Source organism: Oryza sativa, chromosome 3, assembly GCF_034140825.1.
Source record: "Oryza sativa Japonica Group chromosome 3, ASM3414082v1".
NCBI classification, from domain to species: domain Eukaryota; kingdom Viridiplantae; phylum Streptophyta; class Magnoliopsida; order Poales; family Poaceae; genus Oryza; species Oryza sativa.
In genome coordinates this window covers 3,833,939-3,851,007 of record NC_089037.1, presented here as the reverse complement: position 1 = coordinate 3,851,007, position 17,069 = coordinate 3,833,939, and the positions used below count along the sequence as shown (strand labels likewise).

General features: G+C 41.8%; 1 protein-coding gene across 4 annotated transcripts; it reads right to left on the bottom strand.

Annotated features, from left to right (window-relative positions):
• Window positions 1-3,729: 3,729 nt before the first annotated feature.
• LOC4331777 (F-box/kelch-repeat protein At1g74510) lies at window positions 3,730-6,172 on the bottom strand. Of its 4 annotated transcripts, none has more exons than XM_015776083.3 (2): window positions 5,873-6,172; window positions 3,730-5,547 (listed from the first exon to the last, which is right to left on the bottom strand). In XM_015776083.3, exon 2 carries the CDS (start codon window positions 5,431-5,433, stop codon window positions 4,138-4,140), a length of 1,296 nt encoding a protein of 431 aa, XP_015631569.1. In that variant the 5' UTR covers window positions 5,434-5,547; window positions 5,873-6,172; the 3' UTR covers window positions 3,730-4,137. The 4 variants fall into 4 exon arrangements, with proteins under 4 accessions (XP_015631569.1, XP_066165057.1, XP_015631568.1 ...); XM_066308960.1 differs by having other exon boundaries at window positions 3,730-5,478; XM_015776082.3 differs by having other exon boundaries at window positions 6,091-6,172.
• Window positions 6,173-17,069: the final 10,897 nt, after the last annotated feature.

Below are 17,069 nucleotides of genomic sequence, written 5' to 3'. Positions count from 1 at the left end.
AAAGTTGTGGAGCTAGATTTAGGCAGCTCAACAACTCTACTCCAGACTCAACTTCTGGAGTTAAATTTAGGAGTTGTAGCTGTACCAAATAGGCCCTACTCTCTCTGTCCTAAAAAAATATGAATCTACTGGATATGATATATTTTAGTACAATGAATCTATATAGAGATATATTTAGATTCGTAGTAACAGGATATATCACATTCAATACTAGATTGGTTTTTTATGGGATGAGAAAAGTTGTTCTCACTTGAAGAAGGGAAAAGACGAGGCAAATTCCAGGTCGGCACGCACTCGTACGTACGGTACGTATCTTGGGGCGTATCATCAGCAGCCGCAGACGTGGACTTGGACGGTCAGTCAGACGGTCTGAACACACGAGGCCACCGTTCCTCGCCGTCGATGGAACAGCGGCCTGCCGTGACGGCGAGCCGACGGCGACCACCGGCAGAGGGGGAGAAGTAATGTTGGGGTTGGCGTCATGGCTTGTTCTTTTCTCAAGAATGGATTAGCGCAACACGTGTTTCGAGTTTCCTTTTTCTCCTTCTTTTTATTTAGAACACGGCATAATGAAGTCAGTACAAACGTCTTATTGTCGACAGATACGTCGTCTAACACTAAAAGAGTAATTAGCCGTAAATCCAGATAGGCTGGTTCTTCCACACAAGAAACCTAATCAATTGAGTTACGCTCACTTCGCCGTTTTTCGAGTTTCTAGACGGTATGATTTTCGTAAAAGAACATATCTACACATGAATTTCTTAAATACGGTTATAGATCATATTTTTTTTTAATTTACAGTAGTTAATTATTCGTTTGTATCCTCACATAGCGATAAAAAAATCGTTCATGTATTTTTTTAAAAAAAAAATAATTAAAGGTCCCCCATATGGAAAAGCTTTCCTGCAACTTGAGGATGAGGGGACGCACCACCGGGAGCAATGATTCTGGCGTCTCCAGCCTCGCGTACGGCTGCGCTCGCGTCCATGCAAAAAAGTGGAGGAAAATGCCAAAAGAAGGGGGCTTTTCAGTGGAAACTATCCTCTCTTTTCTTTTTTGGAATACAGTTAGTTCTCAATATTTAAGATTTGAGGTAGGCTCGTTTGAAACGTAGGAATTTGAAGGAAACATGTTTTCTGCAGTTCAGTTTATGAAATTCTAACCGTCCAAACTACCAGCAGTAGGTTAAGAGCAGTATGGGAGTACTAATTTCCAAGAGCAGGATGAAAAGGGTGTAGAACTGGGCCATAATGCAGGTTTGAGAATAAAGGAGATAGGCATAACTCATATATATGCTGAGACATATTCTCCACTAAATTGTCCTCTCATCTCATCTCCGGCTGATGTTTATACAGTGTGTAAACCGACTCAGATTATTCGGTCAGGACAAGGTTCTAGAAGAACAAAGCAAATTATTAGCTATAGACCATGTTTCTTGCTTGTCAAAAAAACTCATTAACATTTATTTCTTTTCAAAAACACATAACAATCACTGAAGCATGGTAATGGCGCACTCAAATTAGAACACGAATGCACTTCAAGAGAGCTGATTTGAAACTGAAGAACAACAGTGGTGGTTCAGACGATCAGACAGGGATTGAGATCCATCTAACGTGAAATCAGACTAACGGGGATCTTAGGATCTACATATCAATAATCACGTCAGGAGTAATTTCACGTTAGAGGATCTTTTTTTATCAGACAGAGCCTGCAGAACGGAAGAGAACAGCATGCCCAAGCAAACAAAACAACTGTAGAAAGCGAAGTGAGCGTATCTCAATTATTCAGATTTTCTGTGGTGAAACTAATTCATCCGGGTTCAAGTCTTAAACTTAACACGAGTGCTCGCATTTATTGCTAATTATTCTCAACTGTAGAAAAAAACAATTAAAAAAAGAAACACAAGGATGGGTTTTGTGGCAAGTGAAGCATGCACTCATGAAGTTGCAGTAACCGCACGACAGAACTCCGATACTCATCAGGCTAGTACAACAGCGACTGCACTCAAATTATTGCGATCCTGTTCCAAACGCAACGCACACTCCCGTCCCGTGGAAAAAAAAGAAGAGACGCTGTAAAGCAGCCACAGGAGCAATGGGCAACTCGTGGAATAATCACTGGAATGGATATAGGAGGATGAGAGGAGCAGTAGCAGCAGCTGATGCTGCTGCTCAAGAAGGTCAAAAGAACAAAGCTTCACGCAACAAACCAGAACCAAATTCAGGGAAGGCGTGCATTTTTCAAATCGACCGATCCTATGTAGAGTCAGTTTCTTCCTTTTTGTTCTGCTCCAGGAACAAGTCAGCAATTTCCAGCTATACTAGAAATTATGGCAAAAGGAGTTGTATCAAGTTGGCTCACTTTGTACTATAAGGGACTGAACAATGCTTTTTTGACCTGCTAACCCACAGGGATGTGAAGCACACACCACTACACCACCAGTCAAGATTCAGAAACAGCCAGCACAGGTTGAAAGCATGCACTTCTCTGCCTTGCAAGGAAGCCATCTTTGTTCTGGTCAGGAAAGAACGATTCAAAAATATCTGTAAACTTTACTTGTTAAATTGTAACTCCCATCGATAACTAGCTTGATTTCTTTTGGATCACACACACTTGCTAATTGCTATCGCTGAATCAAAACAAGTAACTAGGATACCACGAACAGAATCAGCGCAAACATGTCACTAGTATGTAATTTGAAAAGAACCTCCCAGTTCCCACATTCATATTTCTACATTCCACGTTAACAACAAAGATGGTGGTATGACAGCAATCAAATTAACCAAATCCCCAGTTTAAAAGAGCAAACCATGTATACGGTTTTGCACAGAATATGCCAAGTAAAATGATCGCAGTTGTTCATGTAAATGACAGAATTGAAGCATGCCAATGTTAACATAACAGGGGAAAGATGTTATTTGAATAGAGGCCTGAGTCTAATACACATGAGCGGTAACTTGAGACAAGTTTGTCCCTTCTTGTTCCATAAATATTTATGTTTCATAAATTCCATGTTCATGGGCATCCCTGATGATTGCTCACAAGCAGCAAAAAAAGAATGGTTTTTTACTTCCAAACAGCACGAAAACAGAAATATTTTAATATCAAGTGACTAGGATGTTTTCCAGTGAACTACTCCAGTTCAATTCATGCGATATTTGACAGTTCTTCAATCAACACTGCTATTACTCCTAATGCGAAGATCACCACATGCACCAGCACATATATGCAAGTCACTTGACAAGTAACGGAAGAAGCTTTTATTAAAAAAAAAGTTTTACCAATTAGTTAATTATCACAGAATTTAGAATTACTGAGAGTTACCCATCCAAAATAAGTTTGCATGCAGTCACGCAAAAAAGACCCCAAGCCTTTCAAAAGATTATGATATAAAAAGGGCAGTGGTACACCACTATGTTTTTTCACTATAGGGCATTTCTAATAAAAGCTTAGTAATAACCCAGGATAGAGAATGATATTCCATTAGTGGTTTACTAAAAAGGAATCAATGAAATGAATCCGTCAGAGTTTCTGCGGATCATCAGTGATACGACAAACTTATGAGAAACAACTAAACTAAAACAATACCAAGCAAGGTCAGCTCTCAGCCCAGACATGTTTATACAAACAAAAGTCACAACTAGGATGAAACATATCGTTGTTGCTAGTAAAAAACTTCATGAAAGACAAGCACATCATGAAGCAAGTAAAGTTGATAAAAGAAAATTATACCAGCAAACATAAGGCATGGTGTTCATAATTGATGAATATCTTTGTTGCAGCCACATATGAATCGAGTATTGCTTAACAGGTTGTTCATCAATAGTGAAAAGCCTTCTGAAAGCTGTTCCTAGATTATTAATATAACACTGTTTTGCATAGTCTCGTATCTTTCAAATCACGAGCAGTTGATCCAAATGCAAATGTTGAAATGGATTAGCGAGGAAAACAGAAGTATTAGAAGAACTCAGGGGGTTACATGACTGCTGCCACTCAGCAGATGCCCAGTTGAATCTGAAACTGGACAGAAGGCAGAAATCGCTACGGAGCATCAGGACTGAAGCAATTGAACAGGCTGCCTTTGTGCATACCATCCTTCATAAATAATCCACCATATTGAATCTTTATTCAGTGGATTCAACAGCCCATCACAGCACAATTATACACGAAGTTCCCAGATGGCCGCCTGGCAATCAAATTCCACACAGGCGGCCGCTCATCCGGGGTCCATGAATTAAGCTCAATCGTACCACCAATAGAAGTCCTTGGGCCGCCGATGACAATCAACCGATCACCACATGCTCGGAAAGCAAGGCCCCACCCATTCATTGACACAGACCGTTCAGGCAACTTACCAAGAGTGATCCATTTATTGTTTTGCTTGTCATACTTCTTCACATCCTTTTCACTATAATCAGCAGCATAAAGCTCATTGTTAACAACAGCAATAAGTGGAGGAGCACCAGTCACTCCGTTGAGACCCTCAGACATGTTTTCGATCACCCTCCAAGATCGCCTCTTCAGGTCATATTCCTCACCGCATGTCAACACCTTGTTGTTGCTGGCAACACCACCAACCACATAGAACTTGCCATCCATGAACACCCCGGAGCACATCTTCCTTGCCCGATTCATGCTGGGAAGGGGTGTCCAAGAATGTGTCTCCGAGTCGTACATTTCTGCAGAGCTCAATATCCTGCCAGAAGAATCAGTGCCCCCAGCAACATATGCCTTTGCCCCAACACTTGTTGACCCAAACAAGCACCGTGGTGAGATCATCGGATCAGCCCGTGTCCATGAATTGGTTAGAATGCTATATCTGAACACAATGTGTGCCATCGCAAACACAAGAAGTTCAGTGCCCACAGCAAGTGATTCCTTGTCAGAACACATGAAGCATTCATCTGGTGGCATCTTGGGCACTTGGATCCAGCGCTCGCGATATGGGTCGTAAGCGTCCCACTCGAGGACGTTACAGGAGAAGTAGACCCAGTGCTCTGCCACCCCACTCTGGCGACGCAGGCGGTAGATCTCCCCGTTGCGCACGAGCGACCGGAAGTCCTTGTTCAGGGAGGCCACCGAGCCATAGTCTGACCGTGACAGCCGGAGGAGGCAATTGATGGTAAGGTCACGGCCAATCGCACCAATGAGGCTGCTCCCGTTGCCATGCTCCTCTCCGCCGCCAGAGGCGGCAACATGGCGACTGGAGCCATGGCCCTCAGATATGTCCGGCGTGTGCGGCTGCGGCGATGGCGGCTTGCTGCGCTTCCCGCCGCCGAAGTCAACCTCGTCCATGTCCTCGGCTTCCGCATCCTCCGGCGCCGGGCGCTTGCCGTTGAGCACCTCGTGGGAGAGGTACGCCCACTGGGACTCCGGCTCGCAGGAGCTCGGCAGGGAGCGCGAGATGAGGCAGGAGTTGCCTTCCAGCATCATGCCTTCTCCCTCGCTCCCGATTTATTCCTCTTTCCTCCTGCTCTTCTGAGATTTTTGATACAAAAAAAAATAAGGAAAGATCTTTCGCTCCCTCTCTAATCTCCTTGCCGTGATCTGCAGGAATCGAATTTATAAAAGGAGGAAAAAAAAGGGTAAGCGAGGATGAAATCGACCGGTACAAATGGATCAAGAACCGGAAGAAACCGCTGAGATCTGCTAGGAAAAATTTGGCAGGGTTTGGAACCGCTGAGATCTGAGAACCGAGTGTAAAATAAAACGAGGCACAAAAATCGAATCTTCCACCGATGCCTCAATCGATCTCCCCCCAAAACCAAATCTTTCACCCCCCGCAAAATCTCGAACAACACGAATCTAACTCGACGGAGCAAGATTAAAGAGATCAAACAAAAAAAAAGCGAGAAATAACACAGGTACGCACCTAGATCGAACCCATAGTTGGGGGAAGAGGGGATCACGAACCCCAGATCCCGACTCAAAGATCGCGGCTTTGAACCGACCACCCCCCAATCAGCTCATCCCCTATATCCCCCCCGCACCCGAGAAAAATCCCCACCACCACACCACCCAATCTGCCCCCCTCCCTCTCTCTCTCTCCTCCTATCGATGAGCGAGGAGGAAGGAAGGAAGGATTTATACCTGTACAGATAGATGGCTCTATCTACTGCTGCCCGCTTCTAATGCTTCTGCCCCTGCTGCTGGCTGCCCCTCTCTCCTCCTCACACCCTCTCTCTCTCTCTCCTCTCTTGTAGTGCGCTCTGCTCTCCTCTCCCCTCTCGTGTACTTGGGGAATTGGGATTCTCTCCTCTCTTGCCTTTCTTTTTTTTTCTCTCTCTCTGTCTTGCCCTTTTTATTCCTCCATTTTTTTTCTTCTCCTTCTCTCTGCTGCTGCTGCTCTCCGTCTGTTTTGGCTCGTTGAAATTAGAAACCGGGCAGGGCCTCAGAAATAGAAAAGGCAAGCGGCCACCGGCCAGGGCCAGCTCACCTGAAGCTTAGGTGGATTCTGTGCAGCCTCCGCTGGCTGTACAGACACGGCGTATGCGTCTCCATCCATCGCCTCCCCTCCTTTCTTTTCATCTGCCTGCCTTGCTGATTGGCATGGCAGCCCCAATTTCTTGTATTATGAAAAATGTTTCCTTTTTTCTTTTCTTGTCTGTGTATAAGTTCATTTACACAAAATTTATGGAAAGTGTACTTATACCGGTGTGTAAGTTTGACCAAATAAATGTAGTGTTTGTGTGAAAAAATGGTTTGGAAAAGATAGTCGTCAATTATGGGTTGCATGGTTTTTTTTTCTATAAAGTTAGTCGCTTTTTAATGGCTTATAGTAGTTTTAAAGGTGTATAGATCCTGTGAACCTATCTGTCCCTTAATTCTCATGACTCAACCTAGTTTACCCTTTCTTTTTTTGTCTATACGCTATTTTACATTGCACCTATATCCGGTAGCATGTGTCAGCAGAATGTGCCTTCTTCATCTTGTCTAAGCCTCTAGTTGTTTTTGTCGTACCCTCATGTATTTTTACTTACCAATAATCAATCCATCGTGCTATTGCTCCGTGCAGAGAGTATGGTGTCATCGTTGCCGATCAAATGAGAAAACAACAATGTAACAATATGCATTGATACGAATTTGTAGATAACAAGCCAAAATATCAATGGCTGGAGCGAGTGTGTTTGTTCGGACCACACCTAAATCTAACTCCTAGTATTGGATGTAGAATAGATGCACACACACGTGTATGGTGCAGCATGATTTAGTTACGTGTTATCACCCGTACGTATGTGAAAGAGTATACATTTCTATATCAATCAAAAGCTAGGAAATTGATGTTCTTTTAAGAAATCTTAAGATAACCGCCGGATGGAAATTCCATGGAAAAGACTAAAGAGGAGCACATTTTCTATAGATTTTTCTTAATTTGTCAGCAGCCGTAGTTAATACCTAATGCAGTTGAATGTCTTGGTCCTGAACTAATTAAACAGCGCCATAAACTGCAGATACTATATGTACTAGTATTAGGCCCTCTTTGTTTAGACTTAAGCTTATTGGCCTAGACTTTTAAGTCAGCTTATTGGCTTATATGATTTATAAGCTAGTGGATTTAATGTCCTAAGTTTAGTGGTGGAGTCATACATCTATCTCATATAAGCCAAAAAAGCTTATCCAACCTAGCTTTTGGCTTAATAGTGTTAGAGTAGCTTATGGCTTCAAAAAAGCCAAATAAAAAAGCTGATTGTTTGTTTTGGCTTAGACTTTTCGACTTATAAATTGGCTTATAAGCCTAAATAAAGAGGGCCTTAGTCTAGCCATGTAATACGGAGTAATCCGTAACACCAGCTACGGTGTCATTTTCTTTGCCAAGCTGACAATCATATTTCAGTCCCCCCCTCTCTCTCTCTCTCCCTCTCATCATCGTCATCATTATCATCTCAACTGATGATGTGAGGTGTTGCGGCTGTTCAGAATAACAGAAAATACTCTTTATCAACGCAACCAACAACAACAAAACTTTGGCAAGGGTTGGCCCCAACCCCAATGCTGAAAAATAAACATGTTCATCAGCGACTTAATTAAACCGTCTCTGAAACGCTGAAAGTCTGCCACCGACACACAAAACATATGTTGCCGCAAAGTGAGAAAATCATTAGCGCATAGTTAATTAATTTTTAATCATTATAAATTTAAAAATTACGTTTCTGTGATATTTTAAAGTAACTTTATATAAAACTAGTATGGTGGCCCGCGCAGCTTGCGCGGCTGGCATCATTATATTTTCTCTCGTATAATAGCACATATATTTTCTCATTATATTATTCAAATATATTAAAATGACAACATAATTTTAAATTTTGCAATAACTTTACAAAACTACTAATGTGTAATATTCATATTGTATTTTATATACGTGTTAGTTATTAATTATTTTTAATATCAAATTTTAGTTATTTGTAAATTATATATATTCCTATATTGACTCTAGACCCGTCTTTTAATATTTCTTTTTTTAAATCCGAATTTTCTGTAAATTGTATTTCTATATAGACTCTATGCTCTTCTTCCAATATTATCTATTTTTATTTCTGAATTTTTATTATTTCTAATTGTATTTCTATGTGGACTCTAAACTCATCTTTCAATATTCTTTAATTTTTAATTTTGAATTTCAGTTACTTCTAAATTGTATTCCTATATTGACTTTAAACTCTTCTTCCTATGTTTTTCTTAATTTCAAATTTTAGTTATTTGTAAATTATATTTTTATACGGACTCTAAACTCTACTTTTAATTTTATTATGTTTATTCCAAATTTTAGTTAGTTTTAAATTCCTATATGGATTCTATACTCTATTTCTAATATTCCTTATTTTTTAATTCCGAATTTCTATTTTTTTCTTAATTGTATTTCTATATGGACTCTACACTCTGCTTCTAATATTCCTTATTTTTAATTCCCAATTTCAGTTATTTCCTAATTGTATTTCTATATTAACTCTATACTCTACTTCTAATATTCCTTATTTTTAATTCCAAATTTCAGTTATTTCCTAATTGTATTTCTATATGGACTCTAGTCACCTCTTCTAATATTCCTTATTTTTTAATTCCGAATTTCAACTATTTCTAAATTGTATTTCTATATGGGCTCTGCTTTTTCTTTTTCTCCGATTAATGTGAGAATTTCTAGGCCATGAGAGCGAACGTGGAGGCTCCTTTTTCTATTTCCGAATTTCTTTTTTTTTCTTAATTGTATTTCTATATGGACTCTACACTCTGCTTCTAATATTCCTTATTTTTAATTCCCAATTTCAGTTATTTCCTAATTGTATTTCTATATGGACTCTAGTCACCTCTTCTAATATTCCTTATTTTTTAATTCCGAATTTCAACTATTTCTAAATTGTATTTCTATATGGGCTCTGCTTTTTCTTTTTCTCCGATTAATGTGAGAATTTCTAGGCCATGAGAGCGAACGTGGAGGCTCCTTTTTCTATTCCTTTAATAATATAATAGATTTTTTACAAGAAATACTCCATTTATCAGTTTGAAAAAGCGTGCTAACAGAAATGGATAAAATCCGTATCTCATTAGAAACAACTAGCCTGAGTGGCATACTCTCTATCTCAAAATAAGTTTATTTCTCACCCATCCCACACATACAAATACAAAACCAGAAAGATCAAAATACCATCACTTTCTAAAATCTTAATACAATTATTTCTTTTTTCTATTTATTATCAATGCATTTACTCTCCATTTTTCACAAATTTCAATATAATAATTACTCAAAGATAAATTTATTTCAGGATAAACGGTTAGAGTTAAAAAAAATGAATTTATTCGGAGAGTATTTCCAGTAGACCGGCACTCCAGGTGAATTTTTTCACTTTTCACACGTACTACTATACTTACCAGTTACCACTACTACTCCTCCCTGGCAGTGGCAGCAACGACGCATCGGCGGCTACTCTGCAAGCTATAGCTGCAGAGTTTTCCCCCCAAAAAAAGCGCAGGAAGCAAGCAGAGGCAGGCAGGGGGCAGAGGACGGACGGAGAAGCTGTGTACTCGCCGCTCGGCGGCCGAGACAACTGCATTGCACCAACAACCTATAACTGCTGCTGCCTCTGTACTTGACGCGGATCTAGCCAAGCCAACCATCTGATGCCGAAGTGCTGAAAGGCTGAAAGCCTCGTCGAGCTTTTTTCATCGCTCGCCACGATGTTGAAATTGGCGACTCGACTCTGTAGTCTGTAGTGGTTGTACCAACTACTGCTACTACTACTACGGCGGCGTGGTTTTATCTGAATCTTGATGCTGTTATGGTCTCTGTACTTAGGGAGTGTTTGAAGAGAAGGGGATTGAGGAGATTGGGAAGATACGCAAAACGAGGTAAGCCATTAGCTCATGATTAATTGAGTATTAACTATTTTAAATTTCAAAAATGGATTAATATGATTTTTTAAAGCAACTTTCCTATTGAAATTTTTTGCAAAAAACGCACCGTTTAGTAGTTTGAAAAGCGTGCGCGCGGAAAACGAGGGACAATCTCTCCTATCTCCACCTAACGAACACTCCCTTAATCATGGCTCTGAAGATTTGATCTTGTGACACAATCCTACTACTACTACTACCTGAGGATACTGATATGCAGATATGGACGGCATTGACCAGGAGTTTTGAGTAGAAATTAGAGACAGAATTGAGAATTACTAGCAGCTACCGAGCTTACTGAGTTGGGACATTTTGGATTGTAGGTGATCCAGTAGTTGATGAAAATGTGCTGGTATCCATTTATTTGGATAACTGAACAGATGTTGGAATCTCAACGACTGCATTTGTGGTAGTAGTATCAAGTGGTGATCGGTTTTAGTTTCTGATGTTAAGTACCAGGAGTGCTACTGCTAACACACTCCCTTTTGTTCTTGGTCACTGGGGCTATGATTTCTGTTAGTAGTGCCCACTGGGTTTTTTGCGTTGATTATCCATGTTAATGAGTGGGATTAAGGGATCTGCCCTAAAAAGAAGTGCCCTCCCATCTATGACACCAAGTGCAACCAACACTTTATGCTATTTTTTCCTCTTTTCCTTTTCTCTCTTTCTGTGCATCCTTTCACTTGGCCAAAAAAATTCTCTCTCTCTCTCCCTCCAACTGTACTTACTTTAAAGAAATTGGAGGATGACGACAACTTAACCCACCAATCAGGAATAATTCTAAAGCCTAAACTTTCTCGCTGCCTTGGTGGAATCAGTGAGGAAAAAAAAGAGAGGATAGTTAGGGAGGGTAAAAAGGAAAAGAGAGGCAAAATGCATCAGCCAACCAGAGAAAGAGAGACGACGAAGAAGAAAGAATATGATTCTCTCGTGTCAATGTGAAGAAAAATTGAAACTGCGGCTTAAAAAGAATAAGAACATGGCAACAGTATATGAACCGTGTCACTGTCCTGGCTTGAGCTAGATCAACTCTCTGATTAGAGTTTTATTTGACCCCGTCTCAGCTTGTGCCGCACACGATTCCAACGTGTTCCTTTTTTACACGGCTAGCTATCTACCACTTGAAACAAGCACAATCAACATTATTCTTTTATACAAATGCATGGGAGTCTTTTATAAGCCTCCGTAAGAATCATCACCACCGTTTTCTTTGAATTTTCCACACTCCACCCAAGCCCTTCTACTGAGGCCACATTTAAATCGATTATTTATTGAGAAATTCCATGTTAGCTGTGGAAGGGCAAAGAACCGGATATATAAGAAAGGCTCTTACCTCCTTGACTAGCTTTTAGGGTGGGAAATAATATTTACGATCCTATGATAAGTACCAGATCGAGCCTGTCAAGTTCAATATTTTTAGCTCGATGAACACTAGAATGTGAAGGTCTAATATACCGTGGATTTGGAGAGAGAAACACTGGTGATAGTACGATTTTGCCCCTGCCATCGTTTCGTTTACAGTGGACTAGGGGTGTGTTTGAGGATTGGGGAGATTGGGGAGATTGGGGAGATTGGGAAGATACGCAAAACGAGGTGAGCCATTAGCACATGATTAATTGAGTATTAACTATTTTAAACTTCAAAAATGGATTAATATGATTTTTTAAAGCAACTTTCCTATTGAAATTTTTTGCAAAAAACGCACCGTTTAGTAGTTTGAAAAGCGTGCGCGCGGAAAACGAGGGACAATCTCCCCAAACACTCACAAACGAACGGTGCCTAGGTCTGGTTCAAACCAAGATCTCCAGTCTCACTCCCATGAATCCCCTTCCGCTCTCCCCAAACCCTAGAAATTGGGGCGGCGCTGTGAAGTACTAGCGGCGATGTGGTCAACGATCGGCGACCAGCTTCGGTGAGGGCGGCAACGGATTGAAGCCGCGCATCGCTGAAGTTGTGAGCCCGGCGTGGCCTCAGCAATGGCTGGGACGTTGCCCGCTAGGGTGATGTCGCCCAGGAAGAAGACACTGGGGAAGAAGGTGGTGGCGAAGAGGTCGGTCCATGTGATGAGCACCGAATCCCCATTCAAGTCCTTCATCTGCCAGCTCAGATTCGCCGCTACCAGCTTCAAACCACCACGCCGCAGTCGCCGCCACTGTTATTCCTCCGCGGTCAAAATCTAGGGTTTGTGATGGGGGGATTGATTTATGTTGTGGTTGGTTTGAACCGGACCCAGTCGTGTTGAAATAAGCATGCCCAAGGGCAAACTTGTCTTTATTGGCATTTCTCTCTCCAAATTCACCGGAGTGTCTAAGAGCTAATTACATGTTTTTTTATGCCCGATAGCAAATTCTCGTTCTTACGGTGTCCACTAACTAATTACACATTTTTTCGATGCCCCGTAGCAAATTTTGTCTACATGATACATGCACATTTGGTAGTAGTAGGAGAGAGGTGTAATGTACGTGAGGTGAGGCTAGGCGAGAGCAACCCATGGATGGGGAAGAAGGAGCCACATGCGTGATGGATCGTGGATGAGCTGGTGCGGCTGTGCCCACCCATGGATGCATGGATCGATACCCGCGGCGCCCTAAAGCTATTTGTGCTTGCTTCACATGGCTAACTAACCGCTCTCCCCCCCCCCCCCCCTCTCTCTTGCTCGCCGCTGTTGCGATGTGATATATTTCTTTCTACACAAGCATGTTCAAGGCCCACACACACACTCGATCCATCCACCATCATCCGTGTAATCACGCTAGCTGAGAGATAAGCAGTAGGGAGAAAGAGGGAGAGACGATTTGCTCATTTGCATGCTGTGTTAGCTGCTGCTGGAGTAGTACTACTACTACCACCATTGCATGCAGGGGGTCCAATGATTCGTTCCCACGCTTAGACAAAGGCTCTCTCTCTCTCTCTCTCTCTCTCTCTCTCTCTATCTCGTTGCAAATTAAATGTCACTTCAAGTGAAGGCTAACTACTGGGTTGGTTGCTTTTCGTTGATCGATCCGTGCGGAATTGGTGAACGGTGAAGTACAAGAGGGCTTTCTAGGATGGCAATGGCTCCTTACCGATCCCTTCTCCTTCCCTTCCAGTTGAAGCCACACTTTGGGACTCAATTTATTGCATCCAAGACACGCGGTTGTACTAACTGTCTACTCCTCCTAGTACCATTCTTCTCCACCGGAGCATGTAGAAGTTGGAGTATTAGCTAGTACTCTACTACCGTATTAGCCATTTTAATCTGTTCAAATTATTTACACACAACATTACCAGGAACATATACTCCTATTGTCTCAAAATAATTCAACTTAGGATATTATGTAATATATCTTAGGACAATGAATTTGGATAAACTTTTATCCAGATTTATTATTCTAGAATATGTTACATCATCATCTATGTTAAATTATTTTAGGATAGAGATAGTATATGTGTACACTATCCATTGACAAGTGGAGTATCAACTAATCTGCAAATAGTAGTAATAAGGTCTTGTTTAGTTTCCAAAATTTTTTTCTCAAAAACGTCACATCGAATCTTTGGACACATGTATAGAGCATTAAATATAGATAAAATGAAAAATTAATTGTATAGTTTGCATGGAAATCATGAGACGGATCTTTTGAGTCTAATTAGTCCATGATTAGTAATAAAATGCTACAATAACCCGCATATGCTAATGACGGATTAATTAGGCTTAATAAATTCGTCTCGCGGTTTCCAGTGGAGTTATAAAATTAGTTTTTTTTTCATTCGTGTTCGAAAACCACTTCCAGCATTCGGTCAAACATCTGACGTGACACCCAATTTTTTTTTCGCGAACTAATAATGGAAAAGAAATGTTGGCTTTTCAGTCCGGCCGTTATTGATGTCAGGATTCAGGTTCGTGACAGGTTGAAGTAGTATTAGTAGTAGTGGTTGGAGTATAATGCTACGGGGGATGGGTCACTCGTAGCAGCTGGCGCCCAGCCTCCAGCCAAGGCGATTTTGGTCGCATGCTGCGCCGTGCTGGCTGGCCGCGTACGTGATGATTTTCCTCTTCCTCCCCCGCGCCCATGTCCAATCTGCCGCGCCGCCGTCGCGCCGCGAACGACCGATTCGCTTCTGCTGCTGCTGCTGCGTCCCCTTTGCCTCCTCCGCGTATGGACCGCCGTCAACAGGCGGGTCCAACCCCAACCCCCGCCCCCCCCCCCCCCCTCCCCCCCGGCGACGCGATCGGCGGCGGCGACGACGCGGATTGCTACTACTACTAGTTCGTCTGTGGGTGGGGTTGGTTGGTTTGGCTGCTGCGAGCTTTGCGAGGGGCTCGGTTCACACCGCGACGGATGGGTGGATGGATGGATGGATGGATGGGATGGAGCTGATCAATCGTGCGGTCACCTCCGATGGGGACGTCGCACCCAACCATACATCTCACGCCCAGTCCAGCCCAGCCGCAGCAAACGTACGTACTCCCCATAGTAGGCCATGGTGACCTGGTATGTACAAAAACGTCAAAAAAAACGTAGAATCGCCCATACAAATACGTATACCTACAAGGCTACTACTCCCTCCGTCCCATAATAGATGACGTTTTTGACTTTTTATTAGCAACGTTTGACTATTCGTTTTATTTAAAAAATTAGTGCAAATATAAAAAATAATAAGTCATATGTAAAGTACTTTTGATAATAAAGCAAATGACAAACAAAATAAATAATAATTCTAAAATTTTTTGAATAAGACGAATGATCAAATATTGACAAACAAAAACTTACAAAGATAAGTAATATGTAATATAGGACGGAGGAAGTATAATTCAACTGCTGATTAGTTGGGTCGTACAGTCGTACACCCGTCAAGTAACGACCGTACCACAGGTGAAACACTCATCGAAATACTTCTCCATACCGTAATACTATATACTAGCTGAAAAATTCAGGGGATACAGCTATAATTTAGGACTAAGGAAATGGGTGGCAGAGTTAATGGGGCAGTTGTGTTGGTTCCTGAGGTCTGTTTAGTCTCAAAGTTTTTTTTTTCCAAACTTGTAACTTTCCATCGCATCAAACCTTTCACACGCACGACTTTTTAGTCACATCTTTTCAATTTTAACCAAACTTAAAAACTTTAATGTGAGCTAAACACAGCTTGAATTCTTTGATGTGCATAGCATAGCAGCAGCGCTCTGTAGTACTACTACTACTAGCAGCTGATGAGGCGATTAGGCGTGGTCCATGCATTTGCATTTGCATTGCGTTGCACGCACGTCCTGATGAAAGCGCAGAGAAAACGAGAACACAAGGCGCATGGTCCGTCCGACTGACAATCAAAAGGCGTACCGCTGCTGCTGCCTGCTGCTACCATCGCTTTGCTGTTTTAGGGATCGCCATGTTTCTGCCCACCTGGCTCCCCTTCTCTCGTTAATATACTCCCTACTAATCGCCTCGTGACTGCAAGGGTGGTGGTTGCAGGTAGCAGCTGTAGCTAAGCCTAATATTTTCTTGGTTTGACGGCGACGGCTGTACGAGCAAGACTACAGTTAGGGCCTGTTCCAACCCGATGAGGATGTGGATTAAGCGAAGGCACATAGCACTAGAAAGTCGTTAAGATATGATTAAAGTTTTAGGATTAGTTAGATAGAACTCAAACTTTTAAATTTAACCTTAGAAATTGGGTCTAAAATTAATTTATGAAGCTGCTTAAAACCCAGCTTTACCTATCCTGTTTATTTTATGAAAGCGCTTCAGCCATCTCCACTTATTTTTTAAGGTGAAGTTGAATCCGTTTGGTTGTGCTCATCCTCTTGAAGCTGTGTCAAACAAACACTTAATTGTTATAAACCTGAAAAATTAATTACTTTCATACTCCCTCCGTTTCAAAATGTTCGACACCGTTGACTTTTTAACACATGTTTGACCGTTCGTCTTATTCAAAAAAAATTATGAAATATGTAAAACTATATGTGTACATGAAAGTATATTTAACAATGAATCAAATGATATGAAAAGAATAAATAATTAATTAAATTTTTTGAATAAGACGAATGGTCAAACACGTACTTAAAAAATCATCGGTGTCAAAATGAAAATGATATGAAAAGAATAAATAAATAATTAAATTTTTTGAATAAGACGAATGGTCAAACACGTACTTAAAAAATCATCGGTGTCAAACATTTTGAAACGGAGGGAGTACATTGGAGTAATTTTTATATAGAAATATTTTCGTACAAACACAACGTGCAATAGTTTTCAAAACGTGTTAATAGAAATTAAGGTAGAATCTGCATATAATCAGAAAAGAACAGAACAGGGCCTTGATGATCCGCGTAAAACTCCGAGTTCCGTCGGCGTCCGCTCGTCTGTTCCGTTGGTGCTTTCGTTGTACATGCTGGAGACGGATGGGCCGGATGGAGACCGGTCGATCGAGACGTACTCGACTACTTCGCCGTTCGCGGCGGTGGTGCTCGCACGCGGCGACGCCGCAGACGCGCCAGCCAAACCAACCCAACGACCTCCGCTTTGAACCCGTCAAAAATTCCGCCGCCGCCAAGCGGCCTCGCCCTCGCGTCGTCACCTCTCGCCATGGCCCACTACAAATCGGAGGCCCACCTGTGCGAATATCTCAGGCCCAAATACTGAGTCGCGCACCGCCCCCGCTGGATCACCGGCCCAGTACGGCCCGAGCGGAGGAGGAGCGGTGGCCTT